The following is a 27,654-nucleotide window of genomic DNA, read 5'->3' as shown; positions in this document are numbered from 1 at the left end:
ATGAAACAAACTAAAATTAAATGGTACCACACCATCCGATCATGTGAAGATACAAACCGCACCTCGAGTACCTAACCTTACATAAAAAGATCTTTATATAAATAGTACATACCTACAATAAAATAAAAGTCCAATAACTTTAGTTTTATAGATATACGGAAAGTTTTGAAAAGGAGAAATAACTTTTTGTTACCATGGTGACAATATTGTAAACAAAATTATGAGAATACGGTAGATGTGACACGGACACTATCATTGTGACGTTATAGTTTTATGTCTTTAAATTACAAATTCTCAATAATAAAATTATAAAAATTCGAGAAATATATAATATAAAGATACAATAAGTATACCAGTAATATGCTTCCAAATAAATTAAAAATAATAATGATTGGACCTTCAGAGGTAAGTAATATATAATTCTAACCTAGTCTATTTCATGGGATCTAAATAAGACGCTTATATTACTATATGTACTTCATTAGGTATCATTAATTAGTCACGATATCATAGATTATATACAATTTTTTCTAACATTAGTAACAATCATTATGTAAATAATTTCTATCAAACAATAGAATCGATTCTAAGGTACCATTCGGATCTCATCTCAAACTAAAACATTTCTCTAAGATATAAATTTTAATTTATGATATAGATTTAGCGAATTGGTGCCTCAAAATTAACTCCAATATCTATTAAATATACTTGCACAATTAAGACAATGGTACAGTTTTTATGCATACAAATATCTACCTATAATATAATATCTATGTTTCTGAATTTATTTTCACGATGAAAATAATACTATTTATTTAAAGTTTCCTATATGTTACTTCAGGATTTTCTCTATCTGTGTACCAAATTTTACTCAATTCCGTTTAGTCGTTTAAGCGAAGATTAAGCATAAATTTAGTGCAAACGTTCCTATAATAATAAAAATTATAAAAAACGAATTCCAAACACTTCCACAGGAAAAAGGAGATAAAGTTTATGTGATTGTAAGACGAAACAGTAAATTTTATGTAATATATTCATAATTTTAATTACAGAGTGGGAAAACCCAAATCGCTAATTTCATATCTGAGTCAATAAATATAGAAGAAGCTGGCACGCCCAGTCCAACCCAAGGCGTCAGGATAGTAGAGTTCGAAGTTTCCAACCTAAGCATTAACGGAAAAATAACAAACATCGATATAGAACTCTGGGACTGCAGTGGCGATCATAAGTAATTATACAAGTATAATTTTAACACCATTACCGTAACCATATCACTGCTAGGCTCTTGTCTCTTCCCATAATAAGAAGCTTCTAAGTTATCACTATTATACGCTGGCTCGGTAGCTTCGTAAGTATTATATAGGATTTTATTTCAAATTTTTCCTCTCTTACGGTGTTTTTATAAGGAGTGAAAATGAAATTGTAACTCTGACTACATTATCAGTATTTACTGATACCCCACCAATATAAGATGATAGGTAAGGATGAAGCAGGTCAGTCGGCATACCATGACAAATTCAGCAATAATTATCTCCGATTGATTTTAAAGGGAACTGCTTGGAGATAAACCTGATACAGTCTATTACTAGCAATGGATCAATTAGACCCCATTACTAACAAATCCTTTCCTCCCATTCTTACAGTGTTGTATAGTGCTTTATACACTTAGTCGCTACTTGCGTTATTGTAGTGGTGACATATATCACCATAATGAGAACTACGTGAGGCTTAAACGCTCAGCCTTATTACTACCGTGTAACAATAATACATACTTTATCAACAGCCATTGAAGTTCACCTCCAACACAAGAGCGTTAGAAGGATTGTGTAAAAAATGCTTCTAGCTGTTGCTCTTATATAAACAATACACAACAACATGAATAAGTAAGCTATATCGATTGAAAAAGAAAATTCGTACCACATTGGCAACGATATAGCATAACAGATGAATTAAAAACCTCCCCGTTTTATTATATCTATAGTTTTAGTTTCCACGTGATTCATAATACATTATGAATCATGCGGAATATATCAGTGAATACGTCTTAAAAACAAAGGTATTTAAAACCGAATTCTCTTTGCTCTGTCTACTCCGTAAACAAAAAGATGTTTTGTTATATAACTATACCTATTTAGACCAAATAATACGAAATACACAAAATATAGTTTTTGATAAACATAATTCAATTAAAATAAAAAATTGTTATATAATACTTTTAGTTCATAAAATCTATATCTATTCAACAGAAAAAAAATACTAAGTTTATAATCCATATCTACTGTAATTTTACCGACTCATCATTGATAATAAATGTCAACGATAAGTATATCAGGATATCTAGTAAATATTATCTGCTCAAAAATGGTAGATAACATATAGGGACTTGTGTATTTGTTAGGCATCTTTAAAAACAAGGAATTTCTTAATTCGATTAATTTTTGTAATCATATTTCTAATTATTATAATTATCTTTGCCAATGATTATAAATAAATTTGGCGATACTTTTTAATGGAGGTTACTTCCACTTTTCAATTTCAAAAACTTGTTAACAAGCAGTTAAATCATAATTTTTTGTTAAATCTATTTGAGGGATAGAATATATATATATATATATATATATATATATATATATATATATATATATATATATATATATATATATATATATATATACAACTTAGATCAGCAAACAAGCTGACGACCCACCTGATGGAAAGTGGTAACCGTCGCCTATAGACATGAGCAGTACCATAGACATAACAGAAACATAATACATTTCTATAAATATATATACTTATTAATATATATGTTAATATATATAATAAGTACACATATATTTATTTAAATGTATTATGTTAGATAATATATCCAAAATATCCTTCCAATATATTATAACATTTAATGCCCATTTCTATAGAAGACCTACCAACTTTTTTAAACGTTACTTCGAAGCAGCAAGTTTGTATTTTTTACTGATATTAGGATTACTGAGATCGTTGTTTTTAAAAAACAGCCTAAGATGTTTTTGTATCTAGAAAATGTTTGCGTATGTACATTGTGAAAATATTTGCTTCTTTAAATTTTTCTCTTAGTGATTCACAAGTTCCTATGGAATAAATCGCTTGAATTACATTTTTTGTAATACAAATAAGTTTTGGATAGCGGCTGCTTCACTTCATAATAATATTCCATAGAATAATATACTATGAAATAATAAAAATAAACGAATCTGGCAATATCAATATTAGTATGGTATACCATTTGACCCTGCGTACAGTATACATACATCGTAGAACTTAGTTGCAAGGTTTTGAATGTGAGGACCCCATTGAGTTTTATTATCAAGGGTAATTCCAAGGAAGATAGGATAATCTATAAAATCAAGAGATTCATTATTTTACAGTAGAATTGAAATCATTATTTTTAGAAAGATAAAAATTTACGCATTTTGTTTTGTTTGTACTATGTTGCTATTATTAAAATTAAAGTACTAATCAAAATATTAACATATATATATATATATATATATATATATATATATATATATATATATATATATATATATATATGTGATATATAGACAAACTATTTATGTAAATACAAATGCATTATTTTATTATACATACTTTTGACAGCTAGTTGAGGTCGTTACTATTCCAAAGTTCATTTACGAATAATCTCTTTATTTCATCTGTATTTATTTAGCAGCTAATGATATCGTGTTATTTATTTGTTTAGAAAGTATTTAGAAATTAAAATATTATATTTCTCCAACTCACTTATACGTACGTTACATCATATTATTTTTACTTACCTATCACTTCCGCTATTTATATGTTGTCGCATCAACTAAAAATTCTTACTGATGTGTTCTACTGTTCTTATTAGATAGGCCGTTTAGAAATATTTTGTAAATTAATCAATGTCTAAACAAGGTCTGTTCTTTGAGGTATAAAATGTGACCGATTTGAGAAAATTAATCACAAAGATATTCTGATTGCCTAGTGTGTGTTGTACACAAAGATTTACAACTCGCACTAGGCACTTACTATTAGTCGCCCCCTACGACATCCTAGAGATGAAAAGGAGTGGTCACTTCTTCCATCCCTACAGAGAATAGATATATAACATAAATATCTAAAGTATCACATAATGGATACGAAACTAAATAAACTAGTTATATCCCGCAGATTCGTCCGTGTGAGTCTGTATATAGTGTTTGTTACTCAATCATACTTAAATTTGTTAATTTACAGCTTAACAGATTTGTTACACAAGTAGGTTATGGCATAACTTTTTTTGATACTTAGAATATCAAACAAGCTGACGGCTCACCTGATGGAAAATAGTAACCGTCGCCTATAGACATGACCAAAAAAAAAACAAACTATACTAATATGCCTATGGGAAGTTAACACATACGATAATTTATATCCTAATTCATGCGAGCAAATATGCGGAAATTAAGTAGTATTAAAGGAAATATACCTTGCTCGATGATTTACTTTGACTGCACTAGTCGTAAGCATGATAGACTGGAGTACAGCGATGCCATTATTAGTTTCTGTGACTGGTATCACTAGATTGTTTAACAAGTTTACTGCACAAAGCATGTATGGTATCTACACTAATTAAGCAATTTTGTCGAACATTACTGCACACCAATATACTCATGATTACGACTAATACAAATGTTGAGATGACCTATGTCTACTATCAAATATATCATGTTGGGACCCGACCAACCGCGAAAATTTAACAGTTACTATATTAAAATCCTTTTGTAGACTTCTAAGCCAGTTTATCTTTCGAAACCACACCAGTAAGGAGCTCATTCTATAATCACGAATGGACACTTCATTGAAAACAAAGCTACACGCGATCATTTATGTTCAAGGAATGGAAACAAATTCTCTATATATAGCAGTAAGATGGTAAAATACGACAATGTTCAAGAATTCGTTAGAACACATAGGTAGAACACGCTTAGTGAACTCAAAAACTCTACGGTTCCAATCCGTATGTCAAGTCTGTAATCCTCGACATGGACTGTTTTTGAACCCAGTCAAAAGGGCAAAGTTGGTATACAGTAATTGGTGTACGTACGTACGGTAGTACGTGTATAATATGTAGGTAACACTTTGTCTTTTACCAGCAAAATTTTCAACTAAATTACATTTCTATTTGTTTTTTTTTTAGGTTTGAATCATGTTGGCCTGCACTGCGAATGGGAGTGCATGGTGTGATATTAGTGTGTTCCCCTAGCACAGCTCAAGCAGCAGCTAGAGAGATGGAACTCTTATACAACTATTTTGTATCGCAACCTAAACTATCAACAAAACAATGTGTCCTTTTTTATAATAGTACACATGAAAATGATGATATGGACACATTAAACTTATGTACGTAGTGTAAAATAATTTATATATGTATACACATTGCATAACAGAAAAAGTATAAAAAGCAAAACTGAAAAATCTTCTCCAAGGAATAAAGTAGAAATAGCAACACAGCGCGGATTGTGTGGAAAATTAAAAAAATAATTTTATATTTCAAAACGATCCTTCTAGAAATTAGTTCGCTTTTACAAATGTTTTCGCTGGATTTCACCTTATAAGAACCTTAAATAGTTAACACCCTGTAAGAACCTTAAATACTACTCTATCAAATAACCACCAGACGGTAATTATGTGAAATTAATTCAAATAATGTTTTATATTCTTTCTTTACAGCAGCTACATTTTCTAAGGTGTCACAAGTCTCAGTGAATTTAAAAACTGGAGATAATCGATTAAAAAAGGATTTTTCAAATTTTGTTGCTTCTATTTTACAGACAATAAATGCAAGTAACTGAATACTATCGTCTTTTTTATTTTCTTAATAAATGCATACATGCTCAATATTTCAATAGTTATTTTTCTATGTTAGAAACCTTGTAAGTGAATGTAATATAATTAAATATATCTCTTACCGCCAACAATTACCATTACCTGCTGATTGTACCTATATAATACTTACAATGTTTGAACACACTGCTGGAAATATGTAGATACTGAAAAACATCCATTTTATTATTTCCTGCAACATGTATCATACGCAATGCATTAAATATTCAGTGATACTCAAGGTATTATTAAATCAAGACATCTTAATATAAACATAGATTTATTTTATAATATTGAGTAGGCGTTTTTAGTAAAACTACTCCACAATACAATTAGCCGAAATCTGTACCTATGTATTGGTGTAAATTTCAACAAAGTATGTAGTATTTTAAAGATAAAAAATAATATTGCTTCTAGTAATGTACCTACTTTAATGTCTATTAAAATACGACAGAGTAAATTACGTACCACTAATCACCAACTTTCATTCAGGTCCCCAAACAAAACTAAACAAATACAAATTATCTTAGTAATCAATTGTTTTGTAACTAGCTTTTACAGACCTTGTTATAGAAAACAAAATCTCAATCATAAAACTCGCCCTCAGTCTTAAAACATTTGGCTCTTATGAGTACTTTGTATTAAAAACTTAATTTATTATATAAATATTCTCATTAACACAATTATTCACATATTATATCGATATGACTGATTATGTATGTTCTGTAAAAGTATTTACAATAAACGACCTTTTCCACAAACCTTTTAACCCGTGTAGAAACTAAACAAATTAATACATAGAACAATAACGCTATTCAGAAGTCTGTTATTAATAATAATTTATCACCTTAATCACATTTCGTAATATGTGGAAGGATTCCTAACTCCAGTTGGTTAAAAATAATTTAATACTATCATAAATTATATGTACAACATTAATGTCTATCATTTTTCCAACTACCACGATCATTAAAATTTTTCCGTTCTCGATGACCTCTTCCAGAACCTCCCCGATTCCACCTATCGTTACCACGACCTCGATGTCCACCTCTATTAGGAAATCTTGGAAAGTTTTGTTCTCCGTCCATAAAATTAAAATCATTTCCTGGACCATTAAAACCCATATTTGCAAAATTATTGGGACCACCAAATTTATTATTAAAATTGTGAGGAATATTAGGAGCTATTCCCAATAATCCCGGAGTCGGCCCAGAGCGTGGATCTGGTACTGATTGACTAAAACCATGCATAGGCCCTACGTTCATATTATTTATACCTCCCAAACCCATTGGTGGGATGTTCATCATGTTCATATTACTAGAGTCCATATTACCAGGTGGAAGTGCCATATTACTATTTATTCCAAATGAATTCACATTTTGAATAAAGTTTGGAGGCGTTTTTAATAAAGCTTCTTTAGGTTTGGGCAAATAAGTAAACTCGCCATTTTCTCCTAAAGATACACCTAAGCTAGTAAAAATATTGCACAATATACTATTATTTTGTAAAAATGCAAGATCGAATTTTTTACCAGGTATTTTTTCTTGTTGGTACTGTTTAATCATTTGACTAACAGGAGCTAAATGTTGATTTACGAATATTTTTTGAGTAGAGCTTAATTCTTTATACCAATTCGAATTTTGCAAAATGTTTGGAAGCTCTAAAGTATTTAGTTTTTGATCTAAATTTACCATTTCAACTGTATCTTTTGGTTTTCTCCTCGGATCTACCCTTGGCGTTGCAGGTTGGGTTGGTATAGTCGACTTTTCACTATCGCTATTTGATTCTTCTAAAGATAACCGAAATACTTTTCTTAGTCTAGGATCTGTTAAAGCTTGAGATTTGGCAGTACTATCTCTAATATCAGTATAATCCGGTCGTGGTATATCAATTGGTATTAATTTATAAACCATTGGCGGGTGACTATTTATTGAACCATTTATTTCTGTGGCAGGAGTATAATTATCTATTGGTTTGAAAGGTAAGCCTAAACGAAAATCTATATCACCACTAGCGCTTTGACGCAAATCTGTATCTCCAAAAGTAGGAATTTTGTACTCAGTTTGCCGTAAATCAACATCAGTTCTTCGACGGCCATCAGTGGGTTCACCATCAATGCATTCGTATATCGATACACGTTGTGGTTTTTTATTAAGTACTTTATTCATTTCATGAACTTTCTCAGGAGACCTTCTAGACCTAGGGTCCCTAGATTTAGGAGAACTGATTTGTTCTATGGTGTTCTCGACCTTATTTTCATGCAAATTATTTTTCATCGTATGCAATAGTTTTGTTACTTCTTCACTTATGTCAATTTTTGAAAGATCGCCAAGTCTACTCAAAACTGATGAAGGTTCAATAACATGCGGTGCTGGGGTTTGAGGTGATAAAGATGCAGGTCGTGGTGATGAAGCTGGAGATTTCTTTTTATTTCCTTTTTCTTCGTCACTAGAGTACCATTTTTCGTCAATCAATAAATTATCTTCATCATCAGTTGTAGAGCGACGATGTCGTTTCTCTGGATTTTTGAATATCGGTTCAGGATGTAGAAATCTTATATCCGTATCAAACTCTTTTTTCCCTGGATTATCTTCGATGCTTGTTTTTAAAACTCTTGAACTATCATCATGAAAAGGGAGGACCCTGTGATCAACATCCTTTGTTTCAACAGGAATTGAAGACTTTTCATTTTCAAAAGACTCGTTTGAGACGTCAATATTCTCTTTATCTTTCGATGCAAATTTCAGGGCATCTTTTGTGTACTGATCAATATCAATCATATCTTTGTTTGCTTGCTGATCCTTTTTCAATATAGTGGTACTATTAGAAATATCTTCAGTTCCCGACACCGTCACAGACGGCCGAAATCTCATATCTACATCCTTTCCAGCTAAATCGGATACTACCAAATTACTTGAAACTGGAACTACTGGAGGTACTCTTAAATCTAAATCTTTAGTACCAGATGTACCACTTACAAATGTCTGAGACGAAGATTCATTGCTAGAATTTATTAATCCTAGTTTTTGTATATTCATGGTATTTAATTGTATCTCAGTAATCTGTTTCAATGAAATGCCTATACTATTCAATTGCAATACAGTTAACTGCCCCAATTGATCTAGATTTTCTATTCCCATTTTGGTTAAATCTGAAATTTGCCGAGGTGTTAATACCCCAGTTAAATTTTTAATACATAAAATGTTTGTATTACCAGAATTAGTAGTAGGCGATAAATTGACATTGAAATTTTGGTTAGAATTATCATTCTGCCATCTAGATTGTCGCACCTTAGGTGAATTTTTATTTTGCCTATTATCATTATTAAACTGATTGGACTGTAAATTATCTGTCACATTTTGTGGATTAGGAATATTCAATTCAAAAAGAGAAGGTATAGTCTTTTCTTCCTCTGCGTTTTCAGTAAATTGTTGTATTAGTTTTGTTTGTGTTGTTTGAATCATTTGTAAAGCACCCTCTCTATGTAGTCTGGGAAAATCACCTAAAATTTCTTTAGGTGCAGATTCAATATGTTTTAAGAGGATATTTTTCAAAGCTTCTGTCAATGGTTTACCATGAGCAAATTTACATTCATCTTTATATATGCAGGGAAGCCCAGTGTGATAATATTTACAAGGAAAGTCAGCATGCATATATAAACATTTATCTCTTTTCGCACAGCAATCCATCATATAAAATTTGCATAATTCCATTTTTCTAGGAGGTTGAGCATCATGTGAATATATACAATCATCACCTTTATGACACTTGCCTTGCATATAATACAAACAAAGTCCATCTGAATCGTGCGTCTGATGTGTACCTCTTCTTCGGTCATTTTTATTAATTTTATTACGCTCTCGTTGCGGCGGCCTATGTCGCTGGGTGCGATGATGCTGTTGTTCACGGGATTCATGACTACTATCTGAAGCATAAGAGTCTCTGTCGTCTTCCGGGTATGATGAATCTACTGATTTTTGCACAGGAGACGCACCCCTCACACACATCATTTCGTTCTCATCCATTTCATCTGCATATTCTTGTTTTTTGCGCTTTTTACTGGGTCCTTCTTTGCTGTCATATTTTTTTCTTTTTTTATGTTTACGCCTATCTTCCCCATTATCTTCCACAAGACTATCTGCATCATCATTTTTGTTCATCGCTTTCCTAATAGCCTTTTCAATAGAACCTGCGAAATCATCCTCTGTTGGACTGGAATATTTGCGACTCTTTTTACTTTTATCTTTATATTTTTGATCTCCTTTATTTTTTGATTTCTTTTTCTTACCTGATTTAGAAAACATATAATCTTGGGATTCATTATTTTCTTGAGTTGTTTTTTCTGGAACTGTCGCATCTTCTTCCTTTTCCACGTTCTGCGTTCCCACTGGATCCTCTCCATCGCTTTCGATCTCGCCGTCTTCTAAATCGTCTATGTTATTTGCCGTATCAGCCATTTTAAAAGTGTCGCTGAAATTGAAAAAAAAAAATTATAAAATATAAAACAATATAGGTACATTTTATTTATTAATACTTAATGAGTACATATAAATTCTATTCAATATCAGTATGATGTATTTATCAATGACTACAATATATCAATAAAAAAATAAAAAAAGACTATTATAAAATAAAGATCGTTCGAGTTAGGAAATAATAAATCAGGATAAATACGGAACAATACAAATGATTGCACTTGAGCGAAACAGCTTTTTATATATACTTATAATTTTCTTAAACTTATATAGCATTTGTCAAAACCGACCTTGATAAATAATTACTACAAAATAACTAATACCTATCAATAGAAGATATAACGAAATATAAATTTGGCAGTAGAATTTAATTACAATAATTAAATTTTATTCATATTTTTATTTAAATTGAATATAAATTATGTCCCATTGTACGAGATACGATTTATCTGCCTACCTAGGTTCGTTATCAGTATGAGTGAACAAAGACAAATTTAATACTCTATAACCTTGACAAAAAAAGATACAAAAATCCTTAGTACAATAATACCTATTAATTGTAATTGTATATCCATAACATTTTCAATACCTACGAATTATTTAATTACCTAATAACATCTACATACCTACCTACCTAACAACCTCTGTAACTGAAACTAATAATTGTGGATACTATTGTAAACTTTAACAAATAATAGAAGTATAGGTATGCGCCGTTATATTTTTTTAAATATGCCTTTCACGAAAACTTATGTTTTTATTTGTTTTAAACGTATGTTCAACACATACAAAAACATAAGTTTCATGTAATAGTATAAGTACGCCTCGGACAATAGCTTTACTCATTTTAAGTCAAGTTGCTAAGTTATAAAGAATATGATATCTCTCAATTTAACATATTCACTAATATTTGGTATATATAAAAAATGCTAAAATTATATTTACGAATAACCAAATGTGATATTTATTTTTAAATGCCAATGGCTTAGTGATATGTCATGTTAAAAATAGTTGGTTAACTGCGCAGGAAACAGCCATCGGCCATCTTTTTATTATACGACTAAGTTGAAGAGAATGTTGTTGAACACTGCTAGAGTTCAACATGATTATAATTATTATAGATCAATAACTACATAAAGAAATGTAACAAAGGGATTGAAATGTTCTTCAAATGATAAATTGGAACAATGAATGTGTAAAAGAAACTACATATTATTATTACCTAGAATAATGGCCATTATCAAACAACGCACACTGTTACGAAACCTCACACATACATTCTTAAATCATACCCTACTCTTCTTTCAATATATTTACAAGAGGACTAATTTAGTCTCACATTAAAATAGTCAATGTTTTAAAATATTACTAATAATAACCATTTACACGGGATAGTTAACCGTGTCGTCTTAAATACTATACCTAATAATCGTTGGAACAATTATCATTAGGATTAGGCAGATCTCCAAATTTCACAAAATTACTGAGTTGTTGCGCAGTGAGAAATTCAACATGTATGGCAGAAGTCAGTATTGTAACTGTTCATAGCCACAACTTTCAAGTAAATTAGATACTAGGCAAGACAAGTGGGTGTCCGTTCACATTTCACAATGTCTTGCTTGCTGCGCTCTCGCCACGATTTGAATGACGTCAGCGTTCTAGAACGTCAAGCTATATGTGTGTCCTTCCTTAACGAGGTCACAATGTGTATAAATTCACTCACACTTCTATGCAACCGCGTAGGTATGACGTGACAATACAATGACTGTATTACAAAATGACATCTTAATTTGGCAGCATTATATTTAAATTATAATATTTTCATATTACACAAGTTTTATAAAAGTAAATTAATATGATACCTAGTATTTTTTTATAAAAATACCGATAACCGACACCAGAAATAACCCTTTGGAAATAGATGTACTTACATAATTATAAACATAAAATAAATATACTTAAGGTATATATAATATTCAATTTAGGAAATATCTAGATGCTTAAATTTATAAAATTAATAAAAGATAAAGTTGACATGCACATCAAAACTAAAAAAGTTGCATTATAATACAACTTAGGCAATCGGAAATGGACCGCCATTTTGTTACAATGTAAAATTTATTATAGAATATCGACGATTATTTACCAATTTAGTTAAAACGCGCAAATGTAAATAGGTGTGTAACATTTGATTTATTGCACGTGTGTAATGAATTCCTTGTAGCTGATCAAGCACTTCAGTAAAAATTATGGGGCACGCATTCATAAAATTACCTAGCAAGTAAATAATATTAAGTGTTACCAAGCTTACATTAATGAACGATTCACTATGTGCGACTACTATACGCCATGTAAAATGGAATCTTTCATAGCATTGCTGCATAAAGACGTAACAATTCGAGTACGCAATATTGATTTCGGACGACGACTGCAGCAGAACAAAGGAAAGGGCAGAAAATATTTAGTTCCACTTTTTTCCACCTAGAGCTTGATGACGCTACTGTAACAAACGGAAATGACAGAATTATCAAGAAGATGATTCTTAAATTTATAATTATCGTATTCAATAATACCACCATATTTTACGCTTGATTAATTATAATTTAATAATATGTGAATATATGCACCTTATTATCATAAAAAATATATTGCCTTATTTAGCTCGCAAGTAATATAAAAGTGTAATGATCTGTGAAAGTTCCTAATGTGTTGCTATATGAAAAAAACATAAAAAAATTAATAAAAATTTACATTAATAGTTTTAGTTTTGGAGATTTCTCAGTGATATTTTTAGATTTTTTTTTTCAAAATAAGTGAATATCTGCTAATGATTTTCTTATTATTTTAAATTATTCCATCATATCATTAAATAACATTTGACAGTCATGCAAAAATATAATTACGTGTGTCAGTAGTGTGATCACTTATGTCAGCATTTGTCATTTTTATCAATTGTTCGTGATAAGTCAGCAGTTTTTGAAAACACAAAATTTAATTATAATGTTAAAGTTTTATTAAAAATTGCATTTCCAGATGTTATCTCGCCTATAATGTGATTAAATTAATTAAAACAATAATTCTTTTCCATAATTGTGTAGATATTTAAAATTTTTACTATGTCCGAACCGAATAATCCATTCGCTGGTCTTCTTGGAGTATCAGATGTTAAAACTGCCAACAGCGTCGAATATACGGAAAGCGCGACACAGTTACAAGGGTCATCAAATAAATCACAAGGAGATGAAGAAAATGTGATAATAAACAATATAGTAGAAAGTGTTTTTCACTTCACAATCAACCCTAATGCTATTGATGGGTATATCTCAACAGATAGGCAATTAGTGTACCTTGAAGAACTCGCTGAAGCTACAAAACCTCGCATATACATTGATTTAGAAGCACTAGAACAAGCGCTTTTTGAAAGATTACTTTTACCTGATATTGAATCCTATGTTATACCTAAAACAAATAAAACATTTAGAGAACATGTAATTCAAAAACAAGTTTTTTCATATTTGTTTAGTTCTTTTCAAAATCTACAGACTTATGATCATAGTTCTTCAGATGTTGTTAAAAATGCTTTGCAAAAGATGAAAGAACTTATATTTAGAAATGCAGTAACAGCACTCAAGCAGCCAGCTTTATTCGAAGGACAAGATTTTTCATCACAATTAGTTGAACTTTTACAGCATGTTGACCCACAGAGCCAAACATTTTTTTTAGATGTTGTTAATGCATTTGTTGCAGATGGTAAAAATTTATTTATTTATACCTATGTGATTAAATACAGTTTGGTTTCATTGCTGATTTTATTATCTAAAAGGATTCACATTAATATTACAGGAGATAAAGAGACCCAACAGCAACTTCGTGATACTATGATACCTGTGTTACAGAGAATTCACACAGATGTCAACAAATCTCACATAATCAATCTGCCCATTTACATATTGCCTTCAATACATCTTTTTGCAAGTAAGATTATAATTACTTATCTGTGTCATATATATATCATCATATGTATTTATATATATGGTAGTATTTAGTAATTATTTATAATACCTTTATTAATATTTATTAATACTTATATTGTAGTTACTAAAACCTAAAATTATTGTTTTTGTAGTGCTATGCTGAGATAGTACCTTACATGATCACAATAACATATAAAAAGTATTTAACAATAATTACAGAATAATTTGTTAACTCTTTATAAATATTTACAAATATCATATATACTCCTTTCCAGATGAAGTCTATTCATACATTTTCTGTGCTATAGAGAGATTAATGATAATACAGTGAACACTATATAAGCAACACATTTGAACCAATTTCAATAAAAAAAAATCTTATTGGGAAAAGTTGCTCATAGGGAAAAAAGGAGTATAAAAATACTTTACTATCTGGAAAATATTTTTACTTATTTCTTTTACTAAGCTGAGTAGAATAAATAAAATATAAAGAATTTTGCTTATAGAGATGTTGCTTATATAGTGTTCACTGTTTATATAAATGTATGTTTTATTACAGGTAACACAAATTTAGCACCTGTATTAATGGAAGTATGTGAACCAAAAATCGAAACAAATGGCAGACTATACCAAGATTCTATTATTGGAGCATTGCTTAGTCTCTCTGTTCTGCCAAAGACTCCAACATCTCTTCATGAGTTTTTTGATAATCCGTTAGATCAGGTAACTAATAAAAAATTTATATGTCTGTTATTTACACTTTATGCTTGTTTTCTACATTTTAAATTATGTGTTACATCATACCTGTCTCACATTGAAATGAACAAAAACACTAATTATAGCAAACCTATTTTCCCTTTTCTGTATTTATTAATCTGCTCATACATGGTCACCAATTATTATGTGATAATGTAATACACTAGAGGAATAAATTAAGGGATCAAAAAAAATTCCAAATTTTTGAGGTTTTTCAAGTAGCTGTATTTCCCTTAAAAATGGTCATACTGGAATTAAAAAAAAAGAATTTTTAGGCTCAAAGTTTCTAGTTTTGAGATCTAATGATGAAAAAATTTTTCAAGCAATGTGTTCCGCTCAAGTGGTAATTTTTATGTAGGTAGTCACTCCATCACCATATTTGATCTATATATGTCTATTTAGATAGATTGCATTTGCTCTTGATTCAAAAAATATTACAAAGAAAATATTTATGAAAGTATTATACTTTAAAAAAATTTTCAGGCAGCTACATCATTAATTGAAACATCCATTTGGAATGCATCTTCTCATCTTGTAAACAATATGCACAAAATATTCTTGACTTTATTGAAAGGTGGCCCTCACATGAGGAATCGCTTGTTATCTTGGATAGGAAAATGTTTGAAGACAAATGTGGCTAGAGGAAAACTATGGAATGTGCAGGTAGAAAAATTATCTTGTGTATCTTTTATCCTACCAACAAATATTAATATTTCAATGGTTATTAAGAAAATGAAAATTTTAATTATGTAAATCACACTTAATTGGCTAAATCGATTTAAATAACATTTTATTAACAATTGGACCATAAGTATTAAATTAACTTATAGGATTTTTTTCATAATCTATGCAAACAATATTATTTGTAAATCAAATGGACTTTTTAGTATTATTATAAGCATTGTATTTTTATTTAAGCAGTATACTATATATATATATATATATATATATATATATATATATATATATATATATATATATATATATATATATATATATATATATATTATTAACAATGTTCTTTTTTACAGGCTAATGAGCTAAATCCAACCACATTGAGCTGTGTGTCGGATGGTTTTATGTTAAACTTAGGTGCAGTGTTATTACAGCTATGTCAACCTTTTTGTACAACACCAGAAGATCCTAAGTGTCTTAAAATTGACCCAACATATGGAGCAGTACTTGTAAGTCAAATAAAATTTTGTGAAAATACAAGAACAGTTTTTGCATGTTATATTATTTTAATAAAGCTGATGTCCAACAGCTGTATCAGATATGATACAGTTGTGGTGGGGGCGCTACTGTGCTCCCTGAAAATATGAATTTTAATAAAAACTTAGGTAAATTGCAGTTGAAGAAACATTTCATTTGAATTTCTTACAGCCAGAAGAAAGTTTGGCTAAATCAGTCCATTTAGACTGCTTACATAGTGAAACATGTTTATTGCCGGCAAGAGAAGGTGATGACGGTCAACCAATAAAAAGATCAACAGCAGATACATATAACTTTGTCACAGAATGCTTTTTCATGACTCAGAAATGTATTGACTTAGGTAAGTGACTGTGTGTGCCAGCTTCTATTCCCTATCAATATAATACTAGGCAAATTAATTATCAACTTTCGTAGATCTAAATTAAGAGAGGGAGAGAATAATTAAGAGGTTTTTAGTAGTTTGTCAAAAAAATGCAGCCCGACCAAATGAACCATGAAGCAGTTTACACCATCACTAAATAGTATAAAATGAAGCAGTTGATGTTTTGTAATCAAGTAATAATAAAACTCAACAAGGAAGCTTACCAAAATTGACGCCATTTTAAAGTGTACTTGACAAAAATGTACTTTAATAGATATCCTAAATAACGATGGAAAAATATAATTGTTAATATTTATTTTCTCGTCTATCACTGCGGATTAATTCAGAGATTAAGTTTGTTTAACATTATAACAACAGCGCTATCATTGAAATGAATTTATTGAAAGCTACCATACTACACCTGTGTGAGTCGGTAGTTTTTTTTATGGGTGAAGATGGAATGGTAACTCCACCCCGCCTGTGCTATCAGTATATAATGGTGTGAAGGGTGACAAGTGAGGATAAAGGCAGGTCAGTTGGCCAATAGTTACCAATTTAACAAGAATTTACCACTATGGTTTCCAAGGGGAACCACGTGGACGTTGATCTGATAGCGTGTATTGCTAGCAATGGGGCTGGTAAATCTCATCACTAACAATCCCTTTCCCCCCTGTGAGTTGGTAGTAGGTAAATATATAATTATTATTATAACTATGACCAATAAGGAGTGCGAGTGTGCGCGGAGAAATTGTACCGGTATGGTCAGGAGTTGGGCCGCGCCCAGCGAGCCATGGCCGACGTGGCTGCTAGCGCACACCACCTGCTGGAACCGATGCGTCAGCGTGTACAAAGGCTTATGAGCAAGTTAGTTAGAATTATTAACTTTTATTTTCCTTTTAAGCCAGATAGACCTGTTTCTATACGGACATTCTACCTTTGCTTTTCCACTTTTTTATATTGTTTTCAAAGTACATTTATCTTACAATCACTGTCTACTGCTGAACATAGATCTCAGTAATAGTCAGTATTTGCCACGCTTGGCAGATGGGTTAAACCGCAATGGGGCCATTGAGTTCCCTTAGTTGTTTCTTTCGACACCTACAGGAAAGGAAAGGTGGTCCATTCTATGCCGGGGCTACACGGCAATTATGTAATTATTATTATTTTGATAATTATTTAAAAAAAAAACTTTTTAAATTAGAATGTACTTATATTTTATTTGTATGTATACAATATCTTATTATTTTTTATTACATGAAAATGAAATGTAATTAAAAAGAAAGATTTTTAAACAAAATTGAATACATACTTATAATCATTACTTTCACCTACATATGTATATTGTAAATGGAATGACTAAGCGTATATCATAATAATAATATTGTGCATTTAATTATTAGTCATATTCACTGTATTGTTCAACAGATTCGTAAGCCTGCGCTGTGCACTTCTAGAGAATGACATGCTGACGAATTTAAACCGGCTTCAAGCCACGACATGTACTTGGCTGGTGCAAGTGGCAGTGCGGCCGGATGCTCCCCAACCGCAGTCTACGTATGCGCCTGTGGCTCTAGTGCCCCTCAACATGCCTGTGACTACCCCACCGCCAGACACATTGAGGTTTATTTCCACAAATTTATTCCGGTAGTTTACTTACAATCTTATTAAATTCTATTGGATTAAATGAAATATTCATGGTAAGCTCGCTCGGTCACTGCCACACACACCAGTGCTTCTAACTGCTCCTTTAGGAATTATTTATTTATTTATAGGAACATCAACAGCATATTGCATTATAACACATATAACAAACATTAAAACAATACAATATTAATGCACATGCCTATTAAAAGTATTCACAGGATTTGCTTTAACATAATTATTCAGTATGAAATGAAGTAAACAATTTTAAGGAATTAGATAATACTAGACTACAAATACTTTAAAACCTTATTAATTATGGAAAAAAAAAAAAAAAAATATATATATATATATATATATATATATATATATATATATATATATATATATATTATACTCGTGATTAGGATATTCATAATATAAGCATATCTTTTTCTATTGAAATAGACTTGTATGTCTAAATAAATAGTTCCTCTTACTCCTCTAGGCTATATCCAATTTTTTTGTAATTTATTCTTTCACTTTTATATAGTTTTGTGTTTTACTTTAATAATATGAGCAAAAAGAATTGAACTAGTGAGAATTTTTCTTATATTCTACAGATGTATTCCAGAATTCGTATTAGAAAATATAGTAGTGCTGATAACAATGGCTCGTCGAACAGTTGGTGCGATCACCGAAGAAGCCGACATTGCGGGACTCTTGCGTCCTGCTCTCTCCCTCGTCCTAACTTTCATGGGCGACTCTAGTCGAACATACAATCCGCACTTGAGGTAATATTAACAACTAATTATACGCCAGTTATAAGGTTTACCCACGTTTATTAGTATGAAAACTCCTGTGTGTTGTTTTGTGTCAGGATATGGTCAATATATATATTTTTTATTTTTAAATTACTCTATTTTATTTTGACAGAAAAACAAATTATTTGGAATACTAATGTAAAATCTGTGATGAGCATCATTCTCTATAACTATTCTATATCTTTTTTTTTTTTTTTTTTCTAATTTTTGTTGAGGCTTTAGTACACCGGAGTGACTATGCCAGCCTCATAGGGATTGTCTGAAAGTCAGTCTGTCAGTCCGTCAGGGACACCTTTACCCACAGATATAGCCGTCTTGCATTGCGACTGCCAGGTTGACTCAGTATTACATTGACATTACCGTTATATAATGGCATATCGCCCAGAATCCGCTGTTTCAGGTTACAATTCCGGCCACATTCCACCAGCAAATGTAGAAGATCTTCCACTTTGTCACAATACATACAATTTGGTGATTGTTTCATTCCTATAAGATGATAAAATTTGTTGAGTGGAACATGACCAGATCGCATCCTGAACGCTATCACTAAATACGGTCTTGAAAGACTTGTTGTTTGAAACCAGGGTATTAATGAAGGCATTTGCTGTATAGTTTTATACCATATCCCCTTTGAACCTGAACAGTTTTCAAAGTGGTTTCTCCATTTCGTGACACAATCACTCTTAATTCTACCAGTGAATTCATTTGCATAAGGGTTACAAACAATTTCTGTTCCATCCTCAATAGCCTGTTTGGCTGCCTGATCTACTGTTTCATTCCCTGGCACTCCTATATGTGATGGTATCCATTGAAGTTTTACGGCTACATTTCTTTGTTGTAATATACATACCAGCTTTAAGACCTCATAGGCTATCGGCATACCTCGTGTACCCGAGACACACCGAGCCAAGTGGTGGAGGGCACTCTTTGAATCAGTCAGTATAACAATTTTTTGTATATTTAAGGTGACAGCGTATGCCAATGCTTTAGTAATTGCTATCAATTCAGCTCTCATTATACAGATATTTTTATTAAGTTTCCAAAACATAGTTTTTCCAAACTTCGAATCAAATAGTGCCGCCCCTACACCTCGAGAATCTTTTGATCCATCTGTATATATTTTATGAAATTCCTCATAGTCCGTCTTTAACATATACGTAGTATATTTCAAAACAGAACCATTAATATTACGTTTTGCATTGTTGACATCTTTAACATTTAAACACAAACAGGACTTCACATCAATGGATGTAACCCAGCTATTTAAACTATACATGTCAAGTAAAGGACTTCTGTGGATATCCTCCTCTTTAAGGCTATTGTGTACATAATTAAGATAGGCTTTGTTTTACTATACCAATAGTTACAGTTATATATACTACCGATTGCATGGTTTGGTTATTGGAGACAGAAGCCACTCTCAACCAAAATTTGTACCCCAGCCAATGCCTACGCACAAACAGGGGAGGGAGAGCAAGTTCGGTCTCCATTACATGAATGGGAGTGCTTTTAATAAAGCTGCCACATATTCTATTATTCTGTACAATGTTTAATTTATTAAGATGAGTTTTGGCGCCAGTTGCATACAGAAAGCTAGCATAATCTATACGGCTTCTAATGAGCGAAATGTAAAGTTTACGCAGATGTATTGGATGAACCCCCCATGAGCTTCCTGCAAGCACCTTTAGAATGTTCAATAATTTATAGCTTTTTTCACAAATTTCATTTATGTGTGTACCCCATCTTAGAGATGAATCCATCCACATACCTAGAACTATTCTATATCTACTACTATCTTTTGCCCGCAACTTCGTTTTCGTCGATTTTGGAAGTAGAGAGCCTATTCTAGATAGTGTAACAGGATAAAATATATACTAAATTTTAAGTTAGCCCTTCAGAAATACATCTGTTAAATAGTATCCAATTTAATGGTTTTTTTTTTATCTCCTTTGTCTTCTATGTACAATTAAAATCTAATTACAATTTATTATATTAATAATATTCTTCCTCTTGACTTACATATATATATATATATAATTTTAAGAAACAAAATATCTCTTACAGAACTCTCAACTTATTAAGGAAATTATACCTAAACATAAACCATAAATTGGTCATTTCACAGAGCTAGGTTAGCCGAGTGTCTTGAAGCAATGTTGCCCAACCATCCTGATGACCAACAACCACTCACCAGCTTAGCATCTTTCTCCAGAGAACAATTATTCAAGGAACATCCACATCGATTACAGGTATCCTTTGAATTTAAGTTATTATCAGTCAATGCTGCCAACAAAAATTTAAAATAAACTGAGTTTCTGGCTAATTTTCCAAATTAACTTAGTGCAATTCTGTATAAGTTGTAACATTAAGGAATTTGTATAATTATATATGTAACATTAATTGCGCCCTTACTTCATACACTTTTTTTAAAATAAATAACCGCCCATGTTACATGCTGATTACGTAGCTTTCTATAAGTGAATGTTTAGAATTAGTTTGTTTTTTTTTTTTATTTATTCATTACCAAAAAAACATTTATTATTATACATATTCATTACCTGTCATGTTAATTGCTGCCTACCTTTTTTTTTTTTTGCAGTTGGTGCCTTGTCTACTAGACGTGTTCGTCGGCATTGAAATGACTGGTCAAAGTGTGCAATTTGAACAAAAATTCAACTATCGTCGCCCTATGTATCTTGTTATGGACTTTTTATGGGGTTTAGAAGAGCATAGAGAAGCTTTCACGTAAGTGCACAATATCAAAAACCATTTGGGAAAAAATATTTTATCATCATCAGTATGTTCTAGTATTTAGAATCTCTAAAATAATAATAAATAATAATAAATGTAGTATATAATGTAGTATAAAAAATAATAAATGTAGACTTTTTATATTAAATTCAAAGTGCCAATTGATAGAACACAAACTATAACTTAATGATAATGAGATATGGTTTCTGTTACTGTATTCGTTAACATCTCACTAATGGGTATTAATATTCCCATATAACTATATCACTTATTAACATCCCACCACTGGGCACAGGTCTAGGGAAAAATCCTATTAGTTTACTATTACCACTTTATACATTAATAGCATGATGTTGGTTTTCTTTGGCTTTTCCAGAGGATGAATAGAAGTGGTCACATTTATTGTAGTCTCACTTGAATACCACACAGACAACAAATAACCACATGCTTCCCTTAATAACAACAAAATCTTTTTATTATCCTTAAATTTGATAATGTAAAGAATGTCTGGAAGAGATTGCTTCAGCGATAAAACCACCTTTTGTACTTTATAAATGTAATACATATATTTTTTGTATTATTCTTTAAGTAATTCAATAAAATATAAATGAATATATAAATGTACATTTTGTTGAATATACATAGGAAACAGGAACGTTCATAGGAATAAACAGAAATTATAGGAGCATTATTTTGCATAACATTTTTAGTAATAACTGAAAACAACAAATAATTCTAATATTTTTCATACACTCCTTAGGTACTTGGATCAAATAAAAAAGAAATATATATACTTTATATTCAAATAAACTTTATCTGTTTCAGGCGGCTGGCCCGAGAAGCAGAGGCTAATATGGAGGCAGTTCACCCACCAATCTTTCTACGTTTCGTTAACCTTCTAATGAATGACGCTATATTTCTTTTGGATGAAGCACTCGGAAATATGGCCCAAATACGCACCATGCAGACAGCTCAGTATGTCATTAACTTCAATATTTTATATTTTCATAATTTTTTAATTAACAAATAACAAATGTTCATGTTCCACCATCTGTGCGTGATTAAGCACTTAATGTCCAAATATTTCTCAAAATTTTACTTTTACAAAATTTGTAAGAAAGCGTATGAATATTACTACAAAAATTATACTAGATTATAAAGACGACCAATATATTTTGATTTACCCATACATTTATCGGTGATTTATGCAAAGTGAATCGTATTATTATTTTTATAAAGCTTATTTCGTAACTCTCCAATTCACTCTCTCGTATTTCTTATCTTCCAGAGAGTCTGGCGCTTGGACGAACTTACCCGCACAAGAACGCGAACAAAACTTGGGCAATTTGTCACACATAGGCATGTTGGCGCGCTTTGACAACATCCTTGGACGCGACACTATCCGTACACTAGTGCGCCTGACCGCACATGCGCCCTATGTTTTCTGCCATCCAACCCTGGTAGAACGCATCGCTTCTATGCTCAATTATTTCCTTTTACACTTGGTGGGCCCTAATAAAAAAAACTTTAAGGTTTGTATATTCGTAGAATATGATAATATTCAGAATATTTGCACTTAGTTCCACATTAATTTAGTATTGAGTTATAATATCAATGTACTATATGCAAATACTTTCCCTAATTGTCTGACTGAGTGATTTATTAACGCACACTCCAAACCGCTGGCGTTATAAATATTAAAATTTGAAATGTACGTTTCTTTCATTTTGTAGACATGCACTAAGGAAGAATTTTCTGAAATTCCCACAAAAATGCGAGAAAGAGAATTTGCTTGGGTTTCAATCCATCGTCATTAGGCCGATACAACAAAGTGTATATTATTTTAGGATTTAAACTCCTCTTAATCCATGTTCCATATTAATTTTGTAAAAACATGTATTCTTAAAAAAAAAAACAGCTTTTTATTAACTGTTAAAAACAGGTTAAAGACATGAAAGAGTACGAATTCGATCCAGCGAGCACTGTTTTGGATATCTGCCGCATGTATGTAGAACTGGGCAATAACGAGCGATTCTGTGCAGCCGTCTCTGATGACGGGCGTTCATACTCCCCACAGCTGTTCACCTTGGCTGAAGCAGTGCTAGGTAAGAGTGCATTAAAAAAAATTATGGGCAATGAGAAATCATATTTTTTTAATATATTATTTTTTTTTTTACTAGGATAATCAATATTACCAGTAGACAGCTGAAATCCTGTAGGTAGTGAGATAATTTATTATTATTTATTGTAGTTCGCATTGGAGGCGGTAGTTTGATTGGGTCACTACAAGACGTGGCCTCCCGGGTGAGCCAACTAGCTGAACAACGGCAGCGGGACGAGGAGATATTAGCAAACGCTCCCGATGAGTTCCTTGACCCCATCATGAGCACGATCATGCTAGACCCCGTCATCTTGCCTAGCTCACGCACCACTGTCGATCGGACTACTATTGCCAGGTACGTTTGGCCTATAGCTACCGATAGTACAAGCGGAGATGTAATTTAATCATCACCCAATTAACAAAACTCTTGTCTATGTATTGCAAAACATATTGCTCTACATACATCCATCTTTAAACAATGCAAGATGAGAAAGGTGAATACAAGCTTGATACAACATGTATATAAAAGTAAATGTATGTATGGATAGAATCCTTTGGCGATTTGTTCTTTCTGCATACCCCGCAAGGCATATAGAAGTGAAAATAGAATAGATATAAGATGAACATCGTATTACGCGTTACTAGGAAACATCATACATTATTATGCTAATTTGCTAAATATATTGAGAATCATGTGTCACTCAAATGTCACATGACTTAAAAAAATATAATTAGTAACGTACAAAGATGTCTTTTACTCAATCACCATATCCATACCACACCAGCCGTTAAGTGTCTACTACTGAGCATAGGCCTCCCCCTATCAGGAGGTTTTGCCTGTAGTTGCCATGCTTGGTGGGCAAATTGGTAATCGCAATTAAACTTTGCCGATGTTTAAAGAGGAAGCTGCTGCCCATACCTCGACCATAAGTTAACTTAGCTGCCTCTTACGACACCTACGGGAAAGGAAGGGATTGTACATTCTATGGCTGGACCACACAGCAATTACTCAATCACGCTGCTAAACAATTCAACTACATTAGAACTTTTTATAGGACGTTAAACGACAACAATTTGTTTTCGAGTTCACTCAGGACAGTATTGTTACATGTCATGTTATTATAAAAAAAAACTTAAAACCCATTTGATGAAAAGTGGTCACCATCACCTTTAAAATACATATCACAGAATATACCTCAGGCTTCGCCACTCCTGACTACTAGTGTGCCTCTTGCGTCATAAAACGATGATAACTACACATACATTAGACCATGACATTATGTGTATTATAAAATACACATAATGTCATGGTCTAATCTTACGCATCTGATATTTTTGCCCCTGTTTATATTTTGAAGTGATTACCTAACAATTCAATTTCATACAGATGAAATCCTACACAAATACAGTAGATAAATAATATTGAGATATATATATATATATATATATATATATATATATATATATATATATATATATATATATATATATATATATATATATATATATATATGATATGTCGTATAGGTATAGCTATAATATATAAATTATTATTCTTTCTTTCAGACACCTTTTAAGTGACCAGTCAGATCCATTCAACCGATCGCCACTTTCCATGGACCAGGTGAAATCCAACACCGAGTTGAAAGAAAAAATCCAAGCATGGATTGCAGAAAAAAAGCAAAAAATTGCTCAAAATCAGACCAGTAATGATTAACACAGATTAAGTTAAATCATTAAGCTTTGTAATTTTAAAAGACTTTGTATATTGGAAGCAAATTAGACAGCTAGGTTTAGTTTAATTAATTATTAGATTTCATAATGATCGTAGTCTTAAAATGTCAATCCAAATATAGTAAACTAATAAATTTTTACAAAAGTAGTTTTTTATGGGCACCATATAAGCAAACGCAATTTTCTATGGTATTTTATAATATTATCATGTCTACGTAATACAGGATAGTACTTGTGTCGGTCGTCGAATTTGGACGGTCAAAACTTGACTTCATATAATTTGTTACAATTTGTCTATGCCACAATAATTATAAATCGTGACTGTATAGAGGGAAAAATTTTAATTTTCTATTTCCTTAGTTATGATTTATTATTACAACTCGAACTATACAGATATATTGTAACAATTTGACGTAATATATATGTATATAAAAGAGACAAATATTCGCGACACGATTTGTCTTCTGCCTGTTAAAACGATGATATTACATGATTCATCTGTGATTTAATTTTATGTTAAGTAAAGACAACTATTGGAAGCTTGGGTTGCATATATCGCACATCATTTAATATTACGTCAAATATATCCCATAGCAAAGAAATGATATCTGTTTTTATAGCTATTTGCATAATATTAAGTCATTTATGAGGAAAAATGAGGAGCTTCTTAATTTTAGATTTTTAGATTATTAGTATTTAATCCTATTGTTCCTGTATTAATTTTGTAACAATTGAAATTGTTTGTTATTTTTCTTAAAATAATCCTCAATTATACTGACTTTCACTCTACAGACAGGAATAACAATTTTTCTCTCGTCTCAGTTGCAGTGTTGTGACGCCATTGTCTTCGCTCCCTTATATCTTGGACATTTAATATCCAGGTTGTCTATGACCTACCTCATCCTCTTATTTTTACAATTATGGATGGGCATTTCTTTGCAAGGTGATATTAATTTACCTCAGCCTGTACTGCAATCTGTGCTAGGCACACTCGATTTACCAGAGTTAAAATTACACAGCATATTATATTTTAAGTATTATGCAATCCATTTAGCACTACAGATTTCCTTTATTATAATCGTCTAATAATTCCTATATTTCATATATACTGTCTGAAAATAGTACCGCGAATAATAAAATATATGATGTGGGTCTCTATATTATATTCTCTAGTAAACTAAAATATCATTGTATATATAACAAATATTTCGTCTTCATCAATGATGACTGATATAACAAAACGCATTGTTATAATACTATTAGTACATTATAATTCAGTGACAGTAAGTATATCTAAATAGTCATATATTCATTCTATAATGTTTATCCACAAAATATGTGGTGCAATTTTTTATAATTGAATGTTGAATCACGTCATAAATTAAAGATGTGCACGATTTTAAATTACTTTATTGTAATTCTAAATTACTACATTTTTATTTAACCAAATAGGAATAATTATTTTGTTGCTTGTGTTTCCTTTCAAAATTAACACATTTATATCAAAAGTTTGAATGAAATGGCCTAGAATATTGAATGTACAATGTTTGAAGGTTCTTTTTTTATGGAAAATGTTAAATAAATGAAATATTAATATATTTTTGGTTTATAAAATCGTCGTTGATTCGTTAAGCATACCTACTGTTAATAATGGTTGATTTGATGTATATAACTAATATAAAATATTATTTCTTGTATGGTGTAGATTATTTTACATTGGTAAAATTTTAGTACATATCATTTAATTGAGGTGCAAACTATTTTGTATAGTTAATACAATTTTATTTTCATTTTTGTTCATGTTCAAATAAATATCTTGTGTACACAGTATACTTATTTCATTTTTCTTATATATACGAGGGCTACACTGAAAATTTTTAGAACTGGCTACTTGAAAGCATAAATAAAAATTGTTAAAATTTTGAAAATGGAATTCTACGAATAGTACTGAGTATTAATT

At 31.0% G+C, this 27,654-nt stretch overlaps 3 protein-coding genes across 6 annotated transcripts; 2 read left to right on the top strand and 1 right to left on the bottom strand.

The window, feature by feature from the left end:
• The first annotated feature begins 235 nt into the window (after positions 1–235).
• Positions 236–5,858, top strand: LOC113520688 (intraflagellar transport protein 22 homolog). Of its 2 annotated transcripts, none has more exons than XM_052897285.1 (4): positions 236–405; positions 1,053–1,228; positions 5,201–5,403; positions 5,737–5,858. In XM_052897285.1, the coding sequence occupies exons 1-4, from the start codon at positions 361–363 to the stop codon at positions 5,853–5,855; spliced, it is 543 nt and encodes a 180-aa protein (XP_052753245.1). In that variant the 5' UTR covers positions 236–360; the 3' UTR covers positions 5,856–5,858. The 2 variants fall into 2 exon arrangements, with proteins under 2 accessions (XP_052753245.1, XP_026761894.2); XM_026906093.3 differs by having other exon boundaries at positions 5,734–5,858.
• A 291-nt stretch (positions 5,859–6,149) lies between these two features.
• LOC113520517 (protein suppressor of sable) lies at positions 6,150–12,829 on the bottom strand. 3 transcript variants are annotated; one of them, XM_026905865.3, is made up of 2 exons: positions 12,673–12,829; positions 6,150–10,356 (listed from the first exon to the last, which is right to left on the bottom strand). In XM_026905865.3, the coding sequence occupies exon 2, from the start codon at positions 10,341–10,343 to the stop codon at positions 6,822–6,824; it is 3,522 nt and encodes a 1,173-aa protein (XP_026761666.1). In that variant the 5' UTR covers positions 10,344–10,356; positions 12,673–12,829; the 3' UTR covers positions 6,150–6,821. The 3 variants fall into 3 exon arrangements, with proteins under 3 accessions (XP_026761666.1, XP_026761667.1, XP_026761665.1); XM_026905866.3 differs by lacking the exon at positions 12,673–12,829 and adding an exon at positions 12,508–12,665; XM_026905864.3 differs by lacking the exon at positions 12,673–12,829 and adding an exon at positions 11,784–12,271.
• Positions 12,830–13,286: 457 nt separating this feature from the next.
• Positions 13,287–27,522, top strand: LOC113520776 (ubiquitin conjugation factor E4 A). Its single transcript, XM_052897284.1, has 16 exons — positions 13,287–14,111; positions 14,205–14,336; positions 14,895–15,058; positions 15,575–15,754; positions 16,123–16,275; positions 16,475–16,643; positions 17,390–17,528; positions 18,090–18,284; positions 18,908–19,078; positions 21,234–21,357; positions 21,708–21,853; positions 22,685–22,834; positions 23,148–23,391; positions 23,802–23,964; positions 24,111–24,315; positions 25,527–27,522. Exons 1-16 carry the CDS (start codon positions 13,478–13,480, stop codon positions 25,675–25,677), a joined length of 3,120 nt encoding a protein of 1,039 aa, XP_052753244.1. The 5' UTR covers positions 13,287–13,477; the 3' UTR covers positions 25,678–27,522.
• Positions 27,523–27,654: the final 132 nt, after the last annotated feature.

Source organism: Galleria mellonella, unplaced genomic scaffold, assembly GCF_026898425.1.
Source record: "Galleria mellonella isolate WM207_F2 unplaced genomic scaffold, CSIRO_AGI_GalMel_v1 utg36, whole genome shotgun sequence".
Taxonomy (NCBI): domain Eukaryota; kingdom Metazoa; phylum Arthropoda; class Insecta; order Lepidoptera; family Pyralidae; genus Galleria; species Galleria mellonella.
This window is presented reverse-complemented; position numbering and strand designations above follow the sequence as displayed.